This window comes from Trypanosoma grayi (assembly GCF_000691245.1).
Source record: "Trypanosoma grayi strain ANR4 Tgr_39_V1, whole genome shotgun sequence".
Taxonomy (NCBI): domain Eukaryota; phylum Euglenozoa; class Kinetoplastea; order Trypanosomatida; family Trypanosomatidae; genus Trypanosoma; species Trypanosoma grayi.
This window is the reverse complement of record NW_008825658.1, coordinates 1-23,378: the sequence shown is the minus strand read 5'-3', so window position 1 is coordinate 23,378 and position 23,378 is coordinate 1. Positions and strand designations below refer to the sequence as shown.

The 23,378-nt window shown below is 54.7% G+C and overlaps 9 protein-coding genes across 9 annotated transcripts; all 9 read right to left on the bottom strand.

Annotated features, from left to right (window-relative positions):
- Nucleotides 1-274: 274 nt before the first annotated feature.
- On the bottom strand, nt 275-1,933 carry DQ04_00391080 (aminoalcohol phosphotransferase; the record flags this gene model as incomplete). The annotated part of the gene is made up of 1 exon (XM_009308908.1): nt 275-1,933. One exon carries the CDS (start codon nt 1,931-1,933, stop codon nt 275-277), a length of 1,659 nt encoding a protein of 552 aa, XP_009307183.1.
- Nucleotides 1,934-2,250: 317 nt separating this feature from the next.
- On the bottom strand, nt 2,251-3,396 carry DQ04_00391070 (hypothetical protein; the record flags this gene model as incomplete). The annotated part of the gene is made up of 1 exon (XM_009308907.1): nt 2,251-3,396. The coding sequence occupies one exon, from the start codon at nt 3,394-3,396 to the stop codon at nt 2,251-2,253; it is 1,146 nt and encodes a 381-aa protein (XP_009307182.1).
- Nucleotides 3,397-3,854: 458 nt separating this feature from the next.
- DQ04_00391060 (hypothetical protein) lies at nt 3,855-6,425 on the bottom strand (the record flags this gene model as incomplete). The annotated part of the gene is made up of 1 exon (XM_009308906.1): nt 3,855-6,425. One exon carries the CDS (start codon nt 6,423-6,425, stop codon nt 3,855-3,857), a length of 2,571 nt encoding a protein of 856 aa, XP_009307181.1.
- Nucleotides 6,426-6,797: 372 nt separating this feature from the next.
- DQ04_00391050 (hypothetical protein) lies at nt 6,798-11,822 on the bottom strand (the record flags this gene model as incomplete). Its single annotated transcript, XM_009308905.1, has 1 exon — nt 6,798-11,822. The coding sequence occupies one exon, from the start codon at nt 11,820-11,822 to the stop codon at nt 6,798-6,800; it is 5,025 nt and encodes a 1,674-aa protein (XP_009307180.1).
- Nucleotides 11,823-13,285: 1,463 nt separating this feature from the next.
- On the bottom strand, nt 13,286-14,926 carry DQ04_00391040 (putative serine/threonine-protein kinase Nek3-like; the record flags this gene model as incomplete). Its single annotated transcript, XM_009308904.1, has 1 exon — nt 13,286-14,926. One exon carries the CDS (start codon nt 14,924-14,926, stop codon nt 13,286-13,288), a length of 1,641 nt encoding a protein of 546 aa, XP_009307179.1.
- Nucleotides 14,927-15,177: 251 nt separating this feature from the next.
- DQ04_00391030 (hypothetical protein) lies at nt 15,178-18,513 on the bottom strand (the record flags this gene model as incomplete). The annotated part of the gene is made up of 1 exon (XM_009308903.1): nt 15,178-18,513. One exon carries the CDS (start codon nt 18,511-18,513, stop codon nt 15,178-15,180), a length of 3,336 nt encoding a protein of 1,111 aa, XP_009307178.1.
- Nucleotides 18,514-18,883: 370 nt separating this feature from the next.
- Nucleotides 18,884-22,039, bottom strand: DQ04_00391020 (hypothetical protein; the record flags this gene model as incomplete). Its single annotated transcript, XM_009308902.1, has 1 exon — nt 18,884-22,039. The coding sequence occupies one exon, from the start codon at nt 22,037-22,039 to the stop codon at nt 18,884-18,886; it is 3,156 nt and encodes a 1,051-aa protein (XP_009307177.1).
- Nucleotides 22,040-22,125: 86 nt separating this feature from the next.
- Nucleotides 22,126-22,389, bottom strand: DQ04_00391010 (hypothetical protein; the record flags this gene model as incomplete). Its single annotated transcript, XM_009308901.1, has 1 exon — nt 22,126-22,389. One exon carries the CDS (start codon nt 22,387-22,389, stop codon nt 22,126-22,128), a length of 264 nt encoding a protein of 87 aa, XP_009307176.1.
- Nucleotides 22,390-22,911: 522 nt separating this feature from the next.
- Nucleotides 22,912-23,214, bottom strand: DQ04_00391000 (hypothetical protein; the record flags this gene model as incomplete). Its single annotated transcript, XM_009308900.1, has 1 exon — nt 22,912-23,214. One exon carries the CDS (start codon nt 23,212-23,214, stop codon nt 22,912-22,914), a length of 303 nt encoding a protein of 100 aa, XP_009307175.1.
- Nucleotides 23,215-23,378: the final 164 nt, after the last annotated feature.

Below are 23,378 nucleotides of genomic sequence, written 5' to 3'. Positions count from 1 at the left end.
GAGAGAGTACACGTAGGAGCAGCCGCGTGGTATGTTGTGACAACCGCGCCACCTACATTTAAGCACACGCCACTACATAATACATGCGGGTGTCACACTTCCAGATGCATCTGTCGTGCACCCATACTCATTTCCCTCTCCTACCCACCTTGTTTTTTTTGTTTTTTAATCCCCTTTCCTGTAGAATTATTCCTGATGCCGATTAAACGAAATCTAGACTACCAGCTTCACTGGTGAATGAAAAATCCAATTCTCAAAGTAAACGCATCGCTACTCATTTGTGCTTCTTGGCCCGCTCCTCTTCAATCTGTTTCCGTAGCGCCTCCTGGTTGCTGTGAGGCACTGTGAAAATAGAAACCCCCAACGCCTCTGCCGTCTCCCTCACAACGTTAATGACGAGATGGACAAAGGCCAGGAGACTCAGCGTGAAGAGTGCCCACAGGACATGCTCCTCATCGGGGAGGCCAATCCACACTTTAGTCGGAGAACGTAACCACAGCGAGAGACTAGGTGACTGATACCATTGTGTCATGTGAAGAATGTTGCGGCAATACGTCAGTACCATGTGAGCGCTGAGGAATAAAAATGGCCACAGGGTGCGGCGAAATGGATTAAACTCCACACCGCAGACGTGCGCGATCATCAGATGAATAGCAGACTTAGTGTATAAAAGTCCCACTGTCCAACAGAAAATGCGCGGATGTCTCCTAAAGACATTATCCGGCGAAGTTAAAAACCATAGCGTGGCAAAGAGCGTTATAACCGCAAGGGGCAGTAGGCGCGTGAGGGCGTGTACAAACGGCATGTTACGCACTAACCATCCTGAGCCATATTTGCTCTTATCTATGGGTTGGCGCACTGCACGGTACACTCGAATCATGTTGCCCACACTTGTAGCGGCCGAGCTTACTATCAATATTAAAATACCGATCGTATTGTAGCGTATTCTCACACTTCTAGAATCCTCCGTGTCGTAGAGCCTAATTACAACATTCTGCAATGTACTGTGGCCAATGTACGCAGCACTAGTCGGATTACTTGCTGAACTGAGGGGGAGTGGTGGGGCAGCCACATACGTATCACTGCAGTTAAGCCCAAGAAGCATGGGAAACATAGAGAAAGCCGCCCCACCAGTAGAACGAGGAGCAATCCAAGGACAAATTGCCCCCAAGACGTTTTTTTCCACTTCCACAGCAGCCAATGGAGGTGCCTGTGACAGCACAACAGGAAGCCATGAATGCGGTATAGTTACACCGTTAACATACCACCATCGTGGTCCCCCTACCCACGCAGTGAAGAAATACATGATAATGCCAACCAAGACACCTTCATTCGGTCCATTTATGAGTGGAAGCACAAGCTCATCAATGTAGTACTCTTCCCATGTGTTCATGAAAAACGCTATCACCATAGAGAGCATCAACGCCCACGTTTTCCACGTTGGTCCCGCTGATAGAGATGAGGCGACAGAGAGAGAAGCGATTACACAGTTGAATGCGTCGCAGCCGTGATCCACAATCAACCCGAGCGGCGACGCTGTGCGAGTTCGGCGCGCCTGATGTCCGTCCAGATTGTCAAGGATAGGGTACGCCAGCAGTGCGAGGGCGGCAAGGACAAATACAAATGGGTGTGGTGATAGGATATACTCCATCGCAAACCGACTGTCGCCCTCACCCATGTCAAGACTATCCTTTACAGTAAGCTTTGGCACGTACCAGGCGAGCAACAGATGCGTAGCAAACACAAATGCAAGAGCACTGACACTGATGACATTCGCTGAGAGCCACACCGGCAAGTACGTCACGAGTCGTACACAAAGCGGGCGCCAGATATATTTGTATAGGAGACTCTTGTCGGTTCCATGGTACACATACTCACTTAGACGTTCCGGTGCATTGTCGGGAAGGTAGGAGCCCCCGATCCATTTCCCCATGGCGGACAGAGTGTGTATACCTTCTCTTTTGTGTTAAATATAAATCCCTTCCTTCTCTCGACTCAGCTTCCACTTTCTAGTGCGGCTGTAGCGTGCTTACCTCGCTCACACCTCCACCTGAGGTGTATCTAGTATCACCTGCATTCACATGAAGCACGGGTGTGTGTGTGTGTGTGTGTGTGTGTGTGTGTGAGAGAGGGAGAGCAAGAGAGACGAATAAAATGAAAACAAACATAGAAAAAAAGAATACGGGTCAGGCATGATCCACAAAGACAAGGCGCACCGCGTTTGATCCCAATCACTCAACGCCACGAAACTCAGCGGTCCATGAACCACCTCTCCCAGAAGGTGCGGCTCGTATCCTCCACAGCTAGCTCAAACACCTCGACATGGTCCTTTTCCGCATCCTTCTCCCGCGACGTCTCCTTGTGGCGGCGGCACATGGGGTCGTCATACCGCACGATAAATTCAAGCGGTGATGTGGCATCACCAGCAACAGTGTTATCCGCACCACTATTGTCTTCACCCTGAATATTTGCACTGATAGTTTCAAGAAGAGGCAGCTGTGGGTCGACGCGGTGCGACTCCTTGGCGCATGAGAGACGATACTCTACCCACCGGCCCTGGTGTACTACTTTCCGCTCAAGGTGGAAGTTACCATACTGCTGCAACACTGGGTCAAGTACAACTGAAAAGCCTTTGGGCGTCTTGGTGATGTCGTTGATTTTAATGCCGTGTACTAGATGGCGATTGTCACCACGCGCATCAAAGCGAAAACGCCCAAAGGCGTCCCGCTCCACCAGCAAACACTCCTTTACAAACTCCTCAACATAAGGAGCACACGGTTCCAGACGCTCACCCGTTGTCAAATCCCGGCGCAGCGAATCAAACTTCAGCATGACGTCCAGCAGGAAGGGATCAGTACGAATGTCGGCCGCGATGAGAGTTCGAAGCAGCGCCGCCGCGCCCTCCTCGGGTCTGCTGCTCAAAGCCATCATTTGCGCATAATAGCCGCAGGCAGCACGCAGCTCGTACGCGAGGAGTCGTGTGAGGGGGTCACCCTTTATGGCCGCGTAGATATGGGCATCCTTCTGCCGCCGTGCCACGTCCGCGTGGAACTCTGCGTGCAGTATCACACGATGTGCCTCACTTTCCGCCTCTTCGAAGAGGGCGCGGATGTCGCGCTGCGGTATCTGTCCCTCGAGCATCCGCTGAAATCCCTCAGCGAGCAACATGCGCGGGAGGGCCGGCAGCGGCACTGCCTCCAGTGCGCCAAGCACACGGTGGATGAGGTGCTCCTGGTGGATGAAGGCGTGGCGGTACAGCACTGTCATCGGCCCGGGTCCATGCACACGCAGCGGAATTACATGGCGTAGAAAGCTGTGCTCCGCCTCCTGCATCGCAGCGCACACCGATGATGCGGCGGCAGCACCACCACAGAAACGCGATGATGCTGCCGTCATTGTCGAAGGAGTTTGGCGAACCCTTTTTTGCAAAATAAAAAAAAATCTCCTTCCTTCACCCTCCACTCTCGTCAATCGTCAAAAAAATAATAATAATAAAAGGGAAGGAGGGAGAGAGAGGGAGATGGAGAGAGGAAGAGGAAACGACATATACTCTGCATGGGGTCCCCACCCAGGAGAAGTTGCTGGTATTCATTAGTAAGCAGAGACACTTCTTGTCTTCCCGCCTCCCTCGAACTTTGTCAGGATGAGAAGAACTATAATGACGAGAGTCGGCATATGCTCGTTTTTCTGTCGCAGCTTCTTTGTCTCTCAATTTCCTTTTTTTGTCCTTTAAACGCGTTATATGAACAGCAGTCGAAAAGCACAACTGCTCACTTACTCTGAAGGTGTGGGGACGTGCAGCATGCTGCGTGTGCACACGTGTGTGTATCTGCAGGCTGCTGTCGTGTGACCCCTTATCCTCGCTTGACTGTGCGCTTGTTGGCCTTGCGGCCGCGGCCCTTGACTTTGCGTGGGGCGTGTTTTACGTAGCCGGGCACCTTGGCGGAGGGATCGATCGGTTTATAGTTGCGGTTAAAGCGCGACTTGTTGAACGCCTTCACCATCGCCTTCTTCCGCGCACGAGCCGGTAGGTCTTTTCCGCCCATGGCAGCACCCTTGCCACTCCTCGCACCGGTAAGCAACGCGCGGTCCTTCGCCTTGCGCTCCTTGTCATCATCATCGTCATCATCGTCGTCGCCACTATCATCGTCGAAGCGCATCTTCACCTGGTCCGCGACACCCGCAGTGCGCCGCGTCACGAGGTTGCCAACGACGCGGAAAGCCTCTGGGTGCTGGGTGAGGAACTCCATGAGGCTCACACCGAGGGCACCATCGAAACGAGAGTTGAAGCGGAACCACTTGCCAATAAGGTTACCAACGTCGCCAATGTACATCGGTCGCGGCTTGCGTGGCATTGCCATAAGGATCTCTTCCACCGCCTGCCGTTGCAGCCGCTCGACATCGCGCTTCCGTTGGCCTGCCAAGGGAAGCAGCACCCATGGGAGAAGCAGAGTCTCCTCTGCAGAGGCAGTTCGCACTGGCAGCATACGCAGAAGTACTGTACGACTAACGGGCTTCTTTGTCAGCTGGCGACTGGAGAGTTTCTTAGCCGTTGTTTCCTTTGTCTCCGTTGGTGGCTCCGCGGTCGGGAGCAAGAAGCAGTTCGAAAGGAAGGTATGCAGAGGCCCCACTTCTCCCTCAAGTGTCAGGGACCATAATAGACGTTGCTCCACGCCATCCACGGCGAGGGAGTAGCCCGCCACCGCGTCGTAGAGGAAGTGCATTAGAACAACAAGATAGTTGGCAAAGGCAGGGCCTAATTTGGATCCGTAGCGGCTTTGAAGACGCCGCACCGCATCCTTGCGTCTTTGATCCGCTTGCTTCAGTGCATCAGGGCCGCGCAGAATCTTCTTCACACCCCAGGCAGCGCCTAAAGTATCGATTACGTTTGGCGACGCATGGGGATATAAGTGGCACAGTGTGGCCTGCAGCTGCAAATTGGGAAGAGCATCATAGTAGTTAAAGAGCCGATCTCTCTCCGCCGCAGAAGGCGGATCCACAGACGTGTTGTTGTCATTGTCACCACCGCTGCTATTGGCACTCTCTTTGGTGCCTTCAGCAGGTCCCTTGCGCTTCATTTTTTTATTTGCGTTTGGCTCATCCTCGGGTGCTATTATGGGTGGAAACAGCCGCACCACCTTCGATAAAGCGCGCAGGGACATCTCCTTCAGCGTGCCTCCCTGTGGGCCTTTGAACCGTGTGGAGTGATCAACAAGGTGTCGGGCCGCATATGCAACAATGTGGTGAGCATGTGCCACGCTGGCGGCGCCAACTGCTGAAAGAAAACTGTTCGCGAGGATCTCTTCGAATACCCCTCGGTGTGTGCTGTACAGCCGCACAAGGTGCTGAAGGGCACCCGACAAATCTCCACGTGCAAGTGATGTCGACACGTCGTTGTCAAATCGGACAGGCTTCTCAACTGGGACAACGCAGTTCTCTCCGATAGATGATGCTGAGGCAGGAGCAGCAGCAGTCTCAAGAAGGTTATGCAGTTCCGAGGGGGCGTCGGACAGTGGCGTTACATGATGGGCCACCTCCTCCTCCGCACACCAACTCTCCTCTGGCGATGCCGATGCCTCATTTCGGTGAACAAAAAAGACAGCACGCGTATGAACCGCTTGGAAATCGGCTGCGTCAGCAACGCCCGGAAGCGTCACCAGCAGACCCTTCTCCCCCGGCAGCCACGCAGATGTCGTGCCGTTGGCTACACGCCGCGCGACATCCTGAGTTGTGACGACGATCTGCCGCTGCCCGGTGAAGTGCGCTGACGGGTCAGCTGCCAAGTCATCAGCCGCGGCGCTCACAGCAAGTTTCAGCGCGCCAGCAAGTCCGGTGCAGCGCAACGCCCATGCCATGGCGTGCGCTGCAAGTGGGCTGCTCGTGATGGCTAGCACGTGGAGTGGCGCACCTTTATCCTGGGCCGCGAGCTCGGCGGCGATATGGTGCGACGCAGCAACAGCAGCAGACCAGAATGCAATGCGACGATCCGATGAGGATCCTCCAACCACAACACGAGGGACGCCGGGTGACAGCGACGGTACGACCTTCGCATTGCCGCACCCCACTGAAGGCAACACGTGCCATGGCACAACAATGGGCATCTTCACCTCAGATTCCTCATGACCCTCTTTAGATACCCTTAGCTTTTTCTTCGTTGAGTCACCGACAGCCGTCACTTCCTTTGCTGATCGCTTGCGAGTCCCACCATCGCCAGCCTCTTCGACTTTTGTAGATTGCGACTGCGGCTTTGCCCGCACCACACCGCTTTTGTGAAAGGAACCACGGTGGCCCAACCAGTTTTTGGCAAAGCATTCTTGAGTGCAGAAGAAGCCACGGTCAGTGACCGCCTCCGCCTGACAGAGCGGGCACTGAAACGACGAAGCGATCTTGCCGCACCCATCACATAATTGTTGATCGTGTGGCATAGCCTCTACCTTCCTTTCCCTCGTTATTTATTTGCCTCTTTTTGGGGGGTTGTTAGCAGGCTCCTCTCTCTCTCTCTCTCTCTCTCAAGAAGAACAAGAAGAGAATAAACCAGTGTAGCATAAGGAGGAACATGACGAGACCATTTCTGAAGCCAATTTCTTCTCCACGCAAGGAACAAGAAGATGCTGACTGAGTTCACTTTAACTAGAAAGTCAGATCCGCACATTATAACCACACCCGACTCCACAGGCCGTGTAGAACAAGTAAACAGCTTGGTGGAAGAAGTTTCTTACCATGGTTAATGTATGTATTTGTGTGCGTGCTTGTGTTTGTCTGTATATGCATCTGCGGTAGTCTATACTGATAAGCTCTCAGCGCCACGGCTTCGGTTGAGGACTCCAAGAAGAACGAGAACAACTTCGGCGCGACGTGCCTGGTGACAAGGCCAAGTTAGTTCCAAGGTCACTTGTGCATTTGCAGTAGCGCTGGCTATGCTGAGAATGTTTACGGTGCGGCGTCGTCGATGCTGCCGCCGATCGGGGCGAATCCCGCAGAACTGGCCCATGGCATAAAGCAGCAAGGAAGCGGCGGCGCCCAGCCGTCTCGTGGTTGAGTTTGTAAAAGGCGTCAACGTAAGATGGCGTCATCGGGCGGGGACGTCGATCCGGGGACATCTTGCAGATTTCCCTGGAAACGGAAGCGCCAGCACGAGCATTAGTCGTAGCAGAAGAAGCACGGGGAGAGGATACCCTTCGCTCAAGGATACCGCGCAGGGATGCGAGTGTCTCCGGATCAGCGATGTTCTCCTCCTCCGTAGCGGCTGTGTGACGCGAGGCAGAACGCCTAGAGGCAGAAGTGCAGGTTCCCACAGATCCCTCCGCCATGAAGCGCCAAGCCGCATCTTGTCGGCGACGCGTCGAACACACCGTTGTGGTGACGGGCGAAAACTGTTGAGGACCGTCGCCGGCTTCATAAGCCCTGTCGCCCAACTTGTCGTAGCCGAACGGCCGCCGCCGCAACTCCATGTCTCCCCACACACCAGGGCCCTCCTCGAATGGGATACGAGTGGCGCAGTGCACGCGTGCTTCATTGTGCCGCAGTTTTCGATGCATCGAGTGGGGGACAGACTGAGTCGCAGTCACGCTACGGCCACGGCTCTTCGATGAGCACATCCGTGGCCCCCACTCGAGTTCCTCATGCTGTCGCCGCCAAGAGGTTGTCGGTCGCATGTAATTAGGTGGCGGGCAGTGGTAACTCTCTCCCCCGATGGAAGGTTGAGGGGAGTGTGTTTGCTCTGCCTCAACCAACGAACGACAGGAGTTGCCACGCAATGTATTTTCGTTCTTGTCATTATCATTATTATACATTGTATTCAACCCTGTGCTGTCGCTAACGCTGTGGCAACACGAGCTGACGGAAGAAGTTCCCCTCGCTTTCAAATCCAAATTTGCAGCTCCAGTCACCTGTCGTTTCCCTCTCACGACATTGTCACCGCCGTCTACACTCCCCGCAGCGGTGGCTTCCAACATCGTGGACAGAGAGAAGTCAGGAATAGTTACACTCTCACGATGTGCCATCTCCGGAGAGGCAGTGACCGTCCTCTTTGTCGCTACGGCTGCCGAGTCCGCTGTGTCTCCGAGAGGTGCCAAATGATCAGGAGGCCTATCCGTTACCTGTTCTTCTTCTTCTTCATAATTTGTCTCTTCAATATGGTCTTCACCGGCAGCAGTTTGACTCCAGTCGTCAACATCCTCCACTTCTTCCACACTATCAAACACCTCACTACCTGCCTCCCCCTCCGTACCATATGGAGGATGATGTTGCCAGTCACGGTGTCTATTTCTCCGTGATGATGACATTGAAGAAGAATCTGAAGAGCTAACAGTGGCCGAAGAAGGCATATTATTCTCCAATAATGATGCATTTTCTTCGTCGCCGTCGTAATGACCAACAGCCCTGGCAGATGACCGCTGCGGTGCCCTGTCAAAGATGATTTCGTCTCGATAGGGACGCTTTGTTGGTGGTGTCAACTGCGTACCACACGAAACCGACTGCTGGCGATCCCCTCGTCGATTTCCACTAGAATGTGGGCTAGAGATCCACTGTCTCTCTTTGCATGACTGGCGACTCTTTAACGAGCATGGGATAAGGTGACGGTTAGGCGGTGGCGTATGATTCTTGCTTGCACCTTGCCGGTCATAAAAGTGGTGAAAATCCACCATCACACCCACATTTCGATGGGAACTCTTCTGAGACCTCCCGGACAAGACTGCCTTCGATGCCGGCGCAGAGTCACCAGAGTCTGGTATCTCCGCTGACATATCTACACCAATCAGCAACGGCTCTGCAGAGGCATCGATACAACTGTTGACGAGCAACGTCTGATCTCTGCCGCACTGCTGCAACAACGAAGCATCGAGTAGACGAGACGACACCGCGGAGGACACCGTGGTGACAGTGGTGGTGTTGGTAGTTGTGGTAGTAGTTGTAGTTGCCGTAGCGGCGGCGGGGAACGGGACACTTCGTGGTAACGGGGACGGTGTATGCAGCTTTCCTGTATCGCCAACTGAGGAATTGTGTAGCGAGGAGCGCGCACCAACACCGGCAGTAGTAGTCCCAGTGGTGGTGTTGTTTGTGGTAGATGGCACTGTGTTAGAGGTGGGGTTCCACTCAAAGAACTCACGCTCAACGAGTGGAATCTTGCTTGATGAATCTCTATCACGGTGACCGCTGATAATGCTACTGTTTTCGCCGACTGCAGCATGAACCGCATCCCTGGTGTTCACAGAATGCAACGTTGAAACTGTCGTTGTGTTGGTCGTCCCTGTCTGTGGATGGATCGGGTGATGCACCTCCGCGTCAGTTATGTACGAACAGTCGTCGTTACCACCCACAATGGCACTTATCTCCGTCACCACATCCCCGGACGTCGTTCCTTTTCCTCCCTGTACAATAGCAGGACTGTTTGTGTGGCGTGAAGAGTTGACAGGTCTCTCGGCTTCGCTCCGGTGGTATAGCACTCCGCGGCATTGCATATCCTCAATCTTAATAGTCTCGCGACCCTTCATTTCATCGAGTAGGAGAACTTCAATCTGGCTTTCCACTTGTCGTTCATGTCGCCGACGATTGCATGTCTGGAGCTCCAGTAACGCAGCCACGCCAATATGGAAGAGTCGAGATAACTGTTGGCGCTCCTCCGTCTCTAGTCGCAACAAACCATTGCGACGGGTACTGTTCTCTTCTTTAACTAGGGCCTCGACACGCTGAGCGAAAATACGAGCGCTTTGTAGTTCTTGCTCCAACTCCATCTCCAGACGCACACACTGCAAGCGGTGAAGCCCATTGGTAGCCTCTGTCAAGATACTCTGCCACTGGCACCCTTCATGCAGGTAAATGGCTGCCGGCTGCAGTGCCGCATCCACTATGCGGTGGTAGCGTAACAAGTAGTGAAATCCAGCGCCCTCCACCTCCACCACATGCTGTCGATGACGAAGCTCGTCGGAAAACAAACGTAGAATTCGTGTCTCAAGGTGATGCATAACGCGTTGAAGAGTATCCACATCTTTGTCGACCTTTTTATAAGAAGAGATCACATCTTTCGAAGGATCACCCACACCGACACTCCTGATGTCACTGTGTTTGACAAAGGTCCCTTGAAGACGCTGCTGTTGCCTCTGCTTCGGGTCACTCAGAGCGACATTACCTACGGTAGGTGAAAAAGACAATTCTTTTTCCTTTTCTCTGTCTACCGACACTCCACCAGCACGCGGCGTCCTTTCAGGGGTAGAAGAGAGTATATTCGACTCTGCAGAATTATGCGCACGCGAGCGTCTCGTATTCTTGGGGGCAGCATTCTGGCTATTACACATTCTCGCTGTAGCTGACGTCTCGGAAGAAGCGTTTTTCTTACTACGTCGCCTTGGAGGTGAAGCAAGAATCCCCTCATCCCGCGCGAAAAGTATAGACCGCCGAAACGTGTGTTCCACAAGCAGAACCCGCATTGCGTCCAGGTATGCGTCAGTGATGCCACGTCGATCCTTCTCTTCGTACTCCATCAGTACTAGCGCCTCCTTCTGCAGTTGCAGCTCATGAAACTCACGCATAATCTCCTCCTTCGCAGGAACCAATGGGCGTGATCGAGATGAGCCGCTCGTAAGGGGTTCACTCGAGGCAGTGTGGGGCGTGTGAGACGTCCGCAGCCGACGAGACCCGATCGTCGCACCGCTTGATGTTGGAACTGCCTTTCGCGAGGACGCGGAGCTGCCGTGTTGTGTCAGTTGCGCTGTCACACATCCATCATGGGTGTTGGTGGAAGCGGCGGTTTCCTCTTCAGAAGAGGACCAGCCCTCGTTTCCTCGCACCAACGATTTCACGACGCTGTACCTCGTCGAGGATGCCCTGCTTCCAAGGTGCCGCGGACGGTTGCTAGTCTGTAACTCCGAAGCCAAGGTAGACATCGTAGAAGAGTCGTTTTCCTCGTCATCGCGCGGCAGGGAGAACTGCAGCGACGTCGGCGACATTCTGCCGGCATCACTAACCGGCCGCAAAGCGGCCACAGGAGCAGCTAATGGCATCTGCGGCCATTCCGTCGGTGGGTGCAACGAGGTATCACGACCGCCTGAGAGTCTAACTGCCACGCACCGGTTGTGAACAGCAGCAGCCCCATGATATTCTGGCGCCTTCTCTATCTGATACTGCGCATCGTTGTCGTAGATAAGGAGGTGCTGTAGGGGGCTTATCACTCGGCAGCGTGGTGGAACAGCAAGAAGAACATCTCCCACAGCGACACATTCAGCGCCGCTGCCGCCACCGCTGCTGTTACTATGCTGCAAATCCACCTCCACAAACGGCTGTGGGGTGGCTATGGATAAGTCTCTTCCATGGTCTTTCATTCGTCTACGCCCTCTTGGTGGTGGCGACGGCCGCGGCGAGACAAGCAGCGCGCTGCTACTGCGCCGGAGTCCAGCTGGTTGTGTTGGTGTTGCTGTTCTGTTGTGCCTCTGTACGAGAGGCGCGCTGTTCTCTTCCGGCGGAGGCCGCCACGGCGAGCGCGGCGCTGGTGACGTAAGTGGGGCGCCGCCACGGCCCACACCACCCTCTGCCACCCGCCTCATCGTGTTCATTTTGCTGCTGCTGGCATGCTCCTCCACAGCGAGGGGGCGATAGCGCAGCTGCGTCGCCAGGAGGTGGCTACTGTCGTCCGCGGCATCGTCTCCCTCTGCCTCGCCACGGCTCGGGGTGTGCAGCGGCACGCGCACCATGACCGGCCGCGAGTCCTGCGAAGAGCGCACGGTGGTGTCGTATAGTAGAGGAGCGTCCTGCCGCGGCCTTGGGCGACTCACAGGGGCAGCATTGCGCCGCGACGAGGACGGCGATGTCCCAGCCTGTCCTGGCATCTAAAACGTCCTTCGCTCCTGCTCCCTTCCTTTACACGGAGAGAAGGACAGAGGGGTAGGAACTGCGACGCACACAAAAAAATTGCTTCGGAATGATGCAAGAAGCAGGCGTCCGACCCGATCGCCACCCTGACTCCAAGTGCCACCAGCCCAAATGAACGAGTTGGAGGCACGGCTCCACGAGAACATTTGGGCGGCAAAAAAAAAGGGGGGGGGGACGGGAAACATAAGGGAAATGTAAGAATGATCCCAGGCGCCAAGGCGGTGGGAGAACCACTCAGTTCATACATCAGCAAACAGAGCTGCGTCAGTACGCATGCCACGGCCGGGCCGCTCCACGGCGCCGCAGCCGCCAACGCCGCGGAGATGCACGACGTTGATGCAAGCAACCATCACGCAAATGAATACAAATAATATAGGCAAAGAGCCAGACAAAAATGAAAGCAACTCTCTCTTCGGCCCTCTCTCAAAAAGAAAAAACAAACTGGATGTACACATCATTTGCCTTTTTCCTTCCTTCTGCCTGCCTTTACTGATTTTGCGCCTCGGCCACCCTCAACTCAGAGACAAGTGTCGACGAGGGTCGCGTCGTTTCCCCACACGCGCAGATCCACGCAAGACTCAGTGCGGAAGCCACACACACACGCACACACACACAAGAGCACACGCGTAAAACAACTTGGAGGAGAAGGCACACTGAGGAGAAAACAAAAGAAGGAAATAAATAAAAGCATAAAAGAATCAAGCTAAGCTCCATCATTTTCATTTCTTTAGAGAAACAATACAGGAGCCTTTAATTCCATTGTAGGAGCGAATAGAACAGTAATCGTCGACTTGTCCTCGCCCCCTCCCACACGCGAGACTCCCCCCTCGGAGTTTAAATGGAGTACACACACACACCTATATCACACTTTAAAAGGAAAAAAAAAAGCACACAGGCAAATGCAATGAGCTTACTCGTGACGTTGATGTTTCCGGAGAGCAGTCAGCCTGCGAATTTATGGCGCCCCTGTCCGTACACGTCACACCGCAACTCGTACAAGAACAAACTCGTGTCAAGTACAGATCATTGCTCCGCCCAGGCATGGATAAATCATGTGAATAAAGCAGGACTTTGGCATTGCCCCGAAGTCCTCGCATCCACCAAACAGAATTAACGGCGGGGACTTATTACCGTCCTTGACCCACGAAAATCTCAGTCGTGAATGGTGACATCGGGCCTATCCACAACACAATGAAACCTCCAGGTCCGTCGATTGTCATCAGAAAGCGAGTTGCAACAATCACATCGTCCTAAAATCACGGATTCCCTCATCACCCAAGTCGCTTGGTGGGTCTCACTGTCACCCGAGGAACCCTGCTTCGCTTGGTTAAAAGCTTACGCTCCGCTCACCTTCTCTTTCGCGCCTCCCCACACAAATAGCGTACTGCTGCTTTGGTCCCTGTGTATGCTCACTTTCACTTCAGTTACAGCTGTTGCCAGTAGAGGGGGTGACTTCTTTCTTGCCGCTAGTTGTATGTGTACACTTATTACGAAGTATAATCGGTAGATTGCAATCAGTAGATGCGGGAACTGGCGTCACTAGTGGGGTGTATTTACACTCCTTGAGATGATGCCAAAGGACTGGTGGCGCATGCTCCACGGTTGTCAGCGCAGGAATTTGCAGAGCGGCAGTAAAAAGTCGTGCACTGTCGCCACGGCCTTGTCTTCGCCTTGAGAAGCCATGTGGTACTTCTATGTAGAATGCATGCGACTCCACACCAGCGTCAGTGCGCGTATTAACAATGGGGATATTGCAGAACGTTTTAGAGGAAGGTGTCCCCCTCGATACGCCGGCATCACTCTTCCGCTGCGCGTCAAGCGGTGCAACGGTGCGGGGGCTGCTGATCGCTTCCAACTCATATTCCGGCAGCGGGATCCGTTGCAGTTTCAACATCGGGGTGGCGCGACCGCTGCGGCAACACGCGGGCGAACCCACCATCCGCATATCTTGAAAACCGGCACACAACGCGTCGGAAGCGTCGAGTGCGTCCGTCCGTGCTGAGCGGATCGACACTTCGTTACACAGCGAGAAGTGACGCCCTGCTCTACGCAAACACTTCGGCGACGCATTTGGCGTGGCGAGCGGCAGCGGCGAGGCGGTGTTCCGATCCACACAGCTCTTCACTGGGTGAACGTTACGCCGCAAAAATTCCATCACCTGCGCTCGTGTAGGCCGTGACGCGGCGTTTCTCAGAAGCATCGACTGTAGAATGCTGTTGAGGCGGCGGGAGTACCGCATAGGGAGTGGCGTGTGCGGGACGGTGGAGCGGCATGACGGGCGCGACCCCAGCGTGCACATCTCGTATGCAATAGCGCCAAGCAACCACACAACCTGCTTCTCCTCGCGCAGCCGCACGCTTCGGTTGTTACGCTGCCCAAACACAGCAGCAGCAGAAGCAGCAGCAGCAACAGTAGGATGATTGGAGAAAGGAGTTGGACGAAACTGGGAGTGCAGCGTGTGGGTCGGTGCTTCCCCTGTTTCCTTGCCCGAGACCGCGTTTCCGAAGCCACACAGCCTCACCTTGTCAAAGCCCTTACTGCATAACAAAACATGATCGGTGGTTACACAGTTGTGGACCACATGTTTTGTCTGCAACTGTCGTAGCGTAATTGCCAATTGCAATATTAGCTTCACCACGTCTTCCTCAGGAAAAAATGGATTCTTGAGCACCCCATTGGCATGGCCTTTGCGCCTCTCACGAGCTCTAGCGATGTGCTGCTGCAGCAGCTGGTTCCGGTGCTCAATCTCCCTCCGGAGGGATCCACGTGAAACGTACTCCGTCACAAGCACTATGTTCGTCTCCGTCTCCACAACATCTACTAGGGCCGACACACGTGGCACACGCTTCATGAGGTCTGCCGCTATCCATGCCTCTCTGCGTTGCGGTGTGTCCGGGCCGCATGTGATAATCTTCGCGGCGTACATTTCACCCTCAGGTGAGTCCTTCACAAGCACGTGCTTGTGATTCAGGGGGTCACCGCCCTCGCCCAACGTACCAACTAGCGGACCTACGATGCTGTAACTACTATTCTGCTGCATCGCAACCTCCGTGCGGCACATCACTCTGCAAAAGAAACAAAATAAATCCATATTAAAAAAATAAATTAATTAATTTTTTTTAAAAAAGACAGAGCAGAAAAGGAGATGGAATGTAAATAATAAAGGGGCGCCTGTGTACGTACAAGCAGAGACACAAGCACCCATTAATTCACTAATCCATTCAAAAACAACTGTGGAAAATGTCGCGATACAGCAACCAACCTCAATAACCTCGAGGTAAAGGAGATATATCTCGCACACGCACATTGTGTTCACGCCTCACACCACACAAGAATGTCACCTCTGCCCTCCGCCAGCTCCTTCTCCCACTCGTCAGGTCCACTGCCACCACACTGCAGCGAGACATGCCACTCTTCCGAGCCTGTGCAACGAGAGGTATCGCTGATGTCGCCACATAGTTCACGTTCCTGTGCCAGCACCTCGAATAATGAAATAGGCCTCCCGGAAGGTCGTAGCAGCACGTCACTGTTCGCCACAGATTCAAGCCCGTTCACCTCCAGCAGCATATCCTCTGGACTACGATACACAGCGGTGTTGGGGCACACCATAACTGGGTGGTCTGGCGGCAAAGCACTCGGCCGCAGCAGGATCCGCGTTTGTTGCACAGCCTCCGCGTACCTCCANAGGACGCCAAATAGTGAAGCCGCGCTGACGACACCCTTCACGACACGCACGCCGGCGGGATGATGGTCAAAGCAGCCGCAGGACCACCCGAGTCGCTCGTCCAACTCTTCGACCGACACGCCGTGGTGCTGCCGCAGCAGCGGGCACACATACCCTTCAATGAAGGCTACCAACCCAGTGGTAGCAGCAGCGTGCGGTAATACGACGCGCACCAGTGCCGCTGGGCCAGACGGGGCAGTATGCCATTGGAAGAATAATGGAAGTCGACGCACCGCCGTCTCCGCCAGAGACATCCCATCGGAACTGTCTGTGTCAGCCCCCAAAACACCCATAACGTATTGGCGAAGCTCCATCGGTTTCAGCAACACGTGTGTTGGTAGCTGAGCGGCACCTTCCGACTCTTGCTGTTGATGCTCTCTCACACTATCCAGTAGCCCCCAGAGCACCGAATCGTCATACATGGCGGCAGTGGAGGTGTCAGCTATCGTCCTTTCTGTCGCGAGCACATACCCATCGCGACAACAGCGCCCCACGCAACGCAGCAGCGCCGGAAGATCACCAAACCGAGGGGCGAAGCGCAAATTCCATGAGAGGCTCTCCGCGACCAGTCGAAGCGGCATGTCCTCGTCGGGTGGGAAAAGACGAGCGATGAGACGAGCGTACAGCATCCATGCCCCAACAGGACCGCGATACGCTGTCACCACACATTCTTCTGTATCGCCCAAATTTTCTTCGAACACATCGAAAAAAAGACCGTCGAATGCCTCAACGAACGAAGAAAGAGTACCAAGCGTTGCTGCAACACAATTCCAGCGAACGCGGCGGATCAGGGTTTGCATCCGCACTCCTGACGGAACAGACACAACAGGCATGAGTAGCTCAAACACCGCGTAGACTGTCGTCTGTGCGAAGTGGTGCAACGCGTCCGGTTGCTGTGCATCCAGCACACGCGACAGTTGCGAATCAAACGCAAGTCCGTAGTTGTAACGGGCCCGGGGTACCGACGTCGGGGCTAACTGGGACGGGGACACTGGAGGCGGAGGAGCGCTGCAGGAAATTAATGGTGCTAATGTTTCAGAGCCACCCTTCAAGTGTATGCAAAGCTCCTCTTCATCAAGGGGAAAGCCCTTATTGAATTGGCGCAAAACCTTAAGGAGGTCCGCCCGCTTCAGTAAACAGCGCTCGGATTGTAACCAGCGCTCGAGCAGTGTAATTGGAAGAACATCACCATCAATTGCTCTTGCCTCGTTGCTGCAGCGGTGCAGAAAGGGCTCGATCGCCTCGGCGTACAACTCATGACTGACCAGGGTCTTCTTTCGGAAGGCTTCCAAAGCTCTCAGTGCCCTTGTTTCCCGTAGCGACAGTTGTACTGTATCGCGCTGCACAGCCGCCCACGAGATAATCTCCTCAGTGTCCAAACCGGCGATGACATCGTACCGACGCAGAACACCCAACACTTCATTTCCGCCACTGTTGCTGCTGCTGCCATTTCCACCGGCTGAGGATAGGAGAACACCGCGCAACTCATCAAACATAACAGATATGCCGCGCAGATGACGCTTCCGCAGAAATGTCACAGCCCGAATAACCACGTCCACTTCTTGCAGGAAGACTCCAGGAGCAGCTGCATTTGGTTCGTTTCGGTTTGACAAGAGCCACGCTGACGCCTCTTCGGCAGTGATACTGCCTTTTAGAGCTACGTTGAGCTGCTGATGTGCCACAAGCACGCCTTGCACTGATGACACAGTAAAATGGAAGGGGAAATGCGATAGTGCCTTTAGAAGACTTCGCTTGCGCAGAAAACTCGACAACAGTGGCCACGATACCAGTGTCGATAACTCACTAATGACCACACCGGCCGGACGACGTGCAAGACAGGCCCTCATAGAGCCCAATGTTTCCAATGCCAATGCCACACGTGCCTCATCTGAAAGCTGCAGCTGCCACTTTGGCAGGGTCGTTGTTGTTGTTCCTGCTGCTGCTGCTGCGCCCGATGATGGCCGGTCTTCTGGCAAGGGGTACAGACCCCAGCAACGTGCCGCGTCCGTGACGAGTGTCATCGCAGCATCCAATGGCCCTTTGGCAAGAAAGCGCGGCATGCTCTCGTCACGCTTGTCAAATAAGAGCTTGACACGCGCCTGCAGCACATCTATCCACGCCTCGAGTGGCAAAGCTTCCGCCCTCGTTCCGGTATCCATTGCGCGATGTACACTCGGCACCACTCGTCTCCACCACCACCATTGGAGAGCCAATAAACAGGGCGACGTCCGCTGCAGCACGTCTCGGTGGAGCTGAAAGAGGCCATTGCCGCACGGATGCAGCACCCGCTCGCGTACGCCGGCAATAAGTGCCTCATTCACCAATTCCGTGAGGAAACGACACGCGGTGTCACTAGTGCCGGATCCTCGTGGCCGAGGCTGCAACAAGTCAAGACACGCATTCACTTCCACCTTTTCCGTGTGACGTGAGTCGGTTCGAGAACTAGAAGTAGCGATAGCTTCAATGCGTGAGTACAATAATGGGATAATGACACCGTGCAGAAGTTGAAACAGCGCCACTGCATCCTCCTTGCCTCCTCCAGGGGAAGAGTTCACATCAATTGAGTGCAGTTGGACTGTGACGAAGGGTGCACGCTGGATCGTGTTCGCTTCTGCGCCATTCACTGCCGCGTGCTCGTTGTGCAGCAGCGGTGACACCAACCCAAGACGCCGAAGTGATGCAATGCTTTCCTCAAAACTCGGTCGCATATCGGCATTGTTGTCACCGCTGCGCTGCCCTTTATCTTCTCCATACAGACGACAGCATCGCACAAAAAGTCTCTGGGCATCCTCCACGCCGCACGAAGCCCCTGGTGTAAGTGGCAGGAGATAAGACACCTGCTGGAGATGTGGAGTGACGCAGCGCTGCTGATTGATAACTGAGGAACGAAAAGCACGTCCAACTCGGGCACCCCCTTTTCTCATCTGCCCCGGATGCCACTTCAGCACCCAGGGGAGCAGTACAACGAAGAAAAAAAGAGAAAATGGGTGAGAGCGCCGATGAAAACAACAGCAAAAAAAAAATGGGTTTATGCACGAACATATGCGTAGAAATATATGTGTGGTCACCAAAAGAAAAGGGGGAGTGACAACAAGGCTTATCAGAGAGATTCACTCCCTTACTCCAGTGAACTTGTGCATTGAATGTAAACACACACACACACACACACACACACACAGAGAGAGAGAGAGAGAGTACCCTTCAGCGCTTGGACCTTGTGCATGGTTATATCACCTTTACACGCAAATGAGACAAAAAAAAAACAAGATGCATTGCCGAATCACAGAAGCAGAGTCATGTTGACCCCATCGTAGAGCTCGCCCCAACCGCAGACCAGAGAAGACGCAGGAGGGCAGTGAACCGTCGGTCAGAAATGGACTCCGGAACCACAAAAAGCTCTAGGCGCTGGCAGAATGCTACAACGCCAAGTACCCCCAAGAAGGACTTCTCCGTCATTTTCCCGGCGTGGCGCACGAGTTCCGGCCTGGTCCCCTCGTCACTCACCTTCTCTGTGGAAATCTTCAGCACGAAACACAACTCCTCAAGCACCACAACAGGTAAGACACGCTGTAGCAGAAGAACCTCCCGTGATTTCTGGCTCTGCCCATGCCGCCATTTCTCGCTTCCAGGTCGATGCGGCAATGCTGGAGGGCAGGACACAGCAGTATCGCCGTCGACGAGCGGCATCAAGGCAAGGTCTGCGAGCAACTCGCCCAGGACAGCGCGCAGCTCCCCTTGCGATGACTCCGCCGACGAGCGTCGATACGCATATCTGCAACTCTTCTCAGTCCCCTCCTGTCTTGTAGCTCGCTCCATGAGGACGACCTCATCATTTTCTGTCAGGGGCGGGACGATGTGGGTGAAGAGGTGAGCCAAGTACGAGAGCCAAAGGCGCAGCAATCCTACTGGCTGAAGCTGAAAACCAAAAACCATGCGGTGAACCATCTGTAACAGAAAACGAAACATGACAATATCCCTTGTCGTGCAGTACGTGGACTGTCGACCCAAGTAGTCCATTGTGCCCTCACCCGCCAACTTTTCCTGCTGCTCCCACTCTGCACGAAGTTCCAGGAGGCGGAGGGAAAGCGTGCGGAAGACAGACATCAATAGCAGCGTCCCGCACGGCGCAGGAAACTGCACAGGCGCCTCACGGCGAAGAAGTTCATCTATTGCATCTGTCTTCGTCGCCGCCTCACCCTCGGCGGCCAGGAGCTGCATGAATGGGTCGCACGTCAAGTCACCGCACAACGCAGCTGCAGCTTCCTCTGGCGTCTGTCGTCCATCAGCGTACAGTGCAAAGATGCGGTCCACTTCAGCAAGGGCCTCCTCGGCGGAGAAGCAATCAACCACACTCGCACCAATGACTCGATGTAGAAGGAGACGTAGCCGCAACCCACGTAGCTCCCATGGCAATGAAAGAAAACCAGAGGCGATTAGCGTCGTGAGAGATTGTTGTTGCTCGAAGTAATTCTCCGCATCATCATCGTCATCACCCTCAACACCGCTACGACTTTCCAGGCCACCGCACAACTTCACCAACATCGGCAACAGTGTCTCAGCAAGGATAGAATGGATGTTAAGATTCGTCTTTCCCACACGCTCCAACAGGGTAAACACCGCACAGAGGAGGCACATGAGCAGTGGTGCTTCTTCGCTCAGTGCCCGCACCATTCTCTTCTGCACATGCCTTACATGCCACTGCAACAGCACTTCCCTTGCCTCCGCCACGGGACCGTCATGTGATGGCAAAACCTTCTCCAATGAGAGTCCAATCGACTCGCGATCCTCATTAACAATCACGGCGTGCAGCTCGCGCAGCAAAGCAACAAGGTTGTCCTGTTGTACCAGGGAGAGGATCGTGAAGCAACTTGGGTGATATGTCCGCAGGAAGAAATTCGTTGTATACGCCAACCAAGCTGCTTCACTTCCCACTTCCTCCACCCCCTCCTCCACTGTGCGAGCTCGTTTGGTGCCGCTGAGACACGGCAACCGCAGAACAGAGAGGCGTTCGACGTACTCCTCCAACAGCTGGCGCTGACACCGGCGGCTGTCAGAGGTAACTGCATCGGCGCCAGGCGCCTCCTCTGCTGCCTCCTGCACAAACACAAGCGATTGCACGAGTCGCATTGCACGGCCCCACACGGTAGAAGCCTGTTGACGTGCCCACGCCAATACAGCCGGCTTCGACGATAAGGCAGGAGGCAGCAGGTCAGGTACGAGCTCCACCTCCATGGCCGCCCTCCAGAAGAAAGTGTAGTGACAAACCACGTTGTGTACAGTTATGAGTGACTCGTCGGCGGCAACGCGGTCCTTGGAGAGGCGCAGCGTCAAATAATCTAGCAAGTCTCTTTGTATCTTCTCAACAAACATGCGTAGCGCGCGCAGTTGTATGGCACCTTCGTTCGTCGCCGGTGCCTCCCCCTCTAACGCAATGAGAGCTCCCGCGTAGCTGGAGGCAAGCGCAGTCAAGAACACCCACAAAGATTCTCGAAGCGGCTCTCTAGCATCTGACACGCAGCGAGAAAGAAAGGCCAAGACATCCTCCCACATCTTGCACAGGGTAGCGTCAACCGCGGATTCTATTATCGTTAGGGTGTGCCCTTCAAGTGCAGTATCACCATCCTTATTCTCCAATCCCCCCACAATTCGCCGCACCTGCTCCACCAAAAGCTGTGAGCTCCTCCGTAGAGTTATGTCTACAGCAAGGCACATTCCTCGGAACGAACCAGTCTCCTTAACAAGTTCCTCCAATTCTTGCATAACTTGGAGGTGGAGGTGGGACCTTGGTGATGCAGCCACCTCACAACTAGACGATTCTGTGGGCTGTTCCAGCATGACGCGCTCCTCCGAACTCGGCACTACTAAGAAAAGTTCCCCAGCAATGGTGTCTGTTATGGTTTGCAGCAGCAACGCTTTACAGAAGGCATGACCACTATTCTGCCTCCACTGGCGCAACAGTGAAAGAAGCACCTTTCGACGCCAGTATTGACTTCGTGCAAGGCGCGAAAATAGCATACATGCCTTTCGGTTCTGCCCTTTTCGGATGCCACATAACGCCAATGGAGCTTCTACGGCGGGGACTCCCTCCATAGAACGCTTACCAGAAGCCAAAAACAAACATAAATCATTCAAGAAAGCTTCTTGCGTGAGAAAATCCGCGTCGATCAACGGCGTCGTACACCCAACAGTAAGTCCGTCGTCCAAATCTCCATTGCTGCACAGCAAGGGCGAAGACTGATTTCTCTTACTACTTTGTTCCTTCTCATTCTTTTTGTCGCTCACGAGGGTTTCCGCTAAAAGAGAAAGCAGCTTCTCCGTCTGCGGAGGCCCACGCAAGCGTGCTGCGAGACCACCGGGGTGTTGTGACCGGTCCTGCACCCCGTCGTCCGCAACGGCCCCCTCAGCAGAGCGGCAAAACACGTGTGGCGGTGGTCCCGGCAACACATGCATCCAGCGCAATGCTCTCCCCACAGCACCCGAAGAGCCACACACTCCAAGAAAAACTCAAGAAACAGATTAAGGAAAACAACAATTTCTCAACAATAAGAGAACACAATGCCAATTACACAGCAAAGGAAAATTAACAATAGACCAGCACAAATCGGTGACATGCGCAACGTAGTGTCGCACCGCCTGTCGTGCTGTCTCTCCGGTGTTTCGGTCTCCGCCGCCGCCGCCGCCGCCCGACAGGGTGTATCACCGAATGGGGCGCGGCTCACGCGCTGCAGACCCATCGCGCCGCGGAGCTGTAGCCACTCCTCGTGGTGGAGCGTCTCGTCGCGACGCATCGCCGAGTGCATCCCGGCATAAGTGCTCAGCCCCAACTCTCGCGCCTCTTCGGCGCAGGCATCGCCTCGCCCAGCTTTCTGCGCAGACGGCGAGTGCTGGCGCTTGCCTGCGTCCGCGCCTGGCAGCAACTCCGCGCTGCTGTCGCAGCAGCTTCCAGCGCCGTCGCCAGACGAGGCGTCTTGGCTGAACGACGGCTGCAGGTTCGCCAGCCGCTCCGCGAGAACAGACTCAAGGTACTTCTTTGACTCTCGTGCGAGCCGATTCAACACAACTGCTGCCGCCCCGGGAAGGTGTATTGCGCACTTCAAATCGCCACAAACCGCAACAGCAGAATTAATCGAGAAGGGGACCGGTCCCTTTCTTAGAGGCAAACGGGCTCCTGCCCCAGGGCGTGGCAAATCCAACCCGCACAGCCTTCGGCAGAAGGAACCCTGACAACGCCATTGCGCCTATACCCGCGCCTTTCCGGAGCGCTCGCTGGCGGATGGCCCTTCACATCGCAACCCCACAAAGGCGCAGTTGTTTTCTTTTCCTCAGACACATGTGGGGCAGATGCCTCCAGAAGGGCAAATCGCGTACGCCGCATCCTTGGGCGCGCGGCTGCCAATACAACCTTGCCGAGAAAACCCCACCCCACCGAACACATTCTTACGAGCCAAATTTGGCTCACACCAGTGCAGCAGAAGCTTTCGGGAGAGCGCCGTTGAAAAAGGCCACAAAGCCCTGCGAGGTTTAATTACGCAGGGCGCTTGCGCTTTGAACGGCCTCCCGGCCAGACAGGCGGGGAATGTCACTCCCCTTCCGGGGCACATACGCGCACGGTGGCGCGTGACCATTTCCACGCGCGATGCCGTCCTACCCGCCGCGCCAAGACGCCATCATTACACAAGCAAGCCACTCGGCAGTGGCAGCGAGCAACCCGCGACGGCCAACGAGCCGCCGCAGCCCATCAAACGCCTACGAGGGAGAATGGGAAAGAGAGGGCTCTTGACTACAAGAC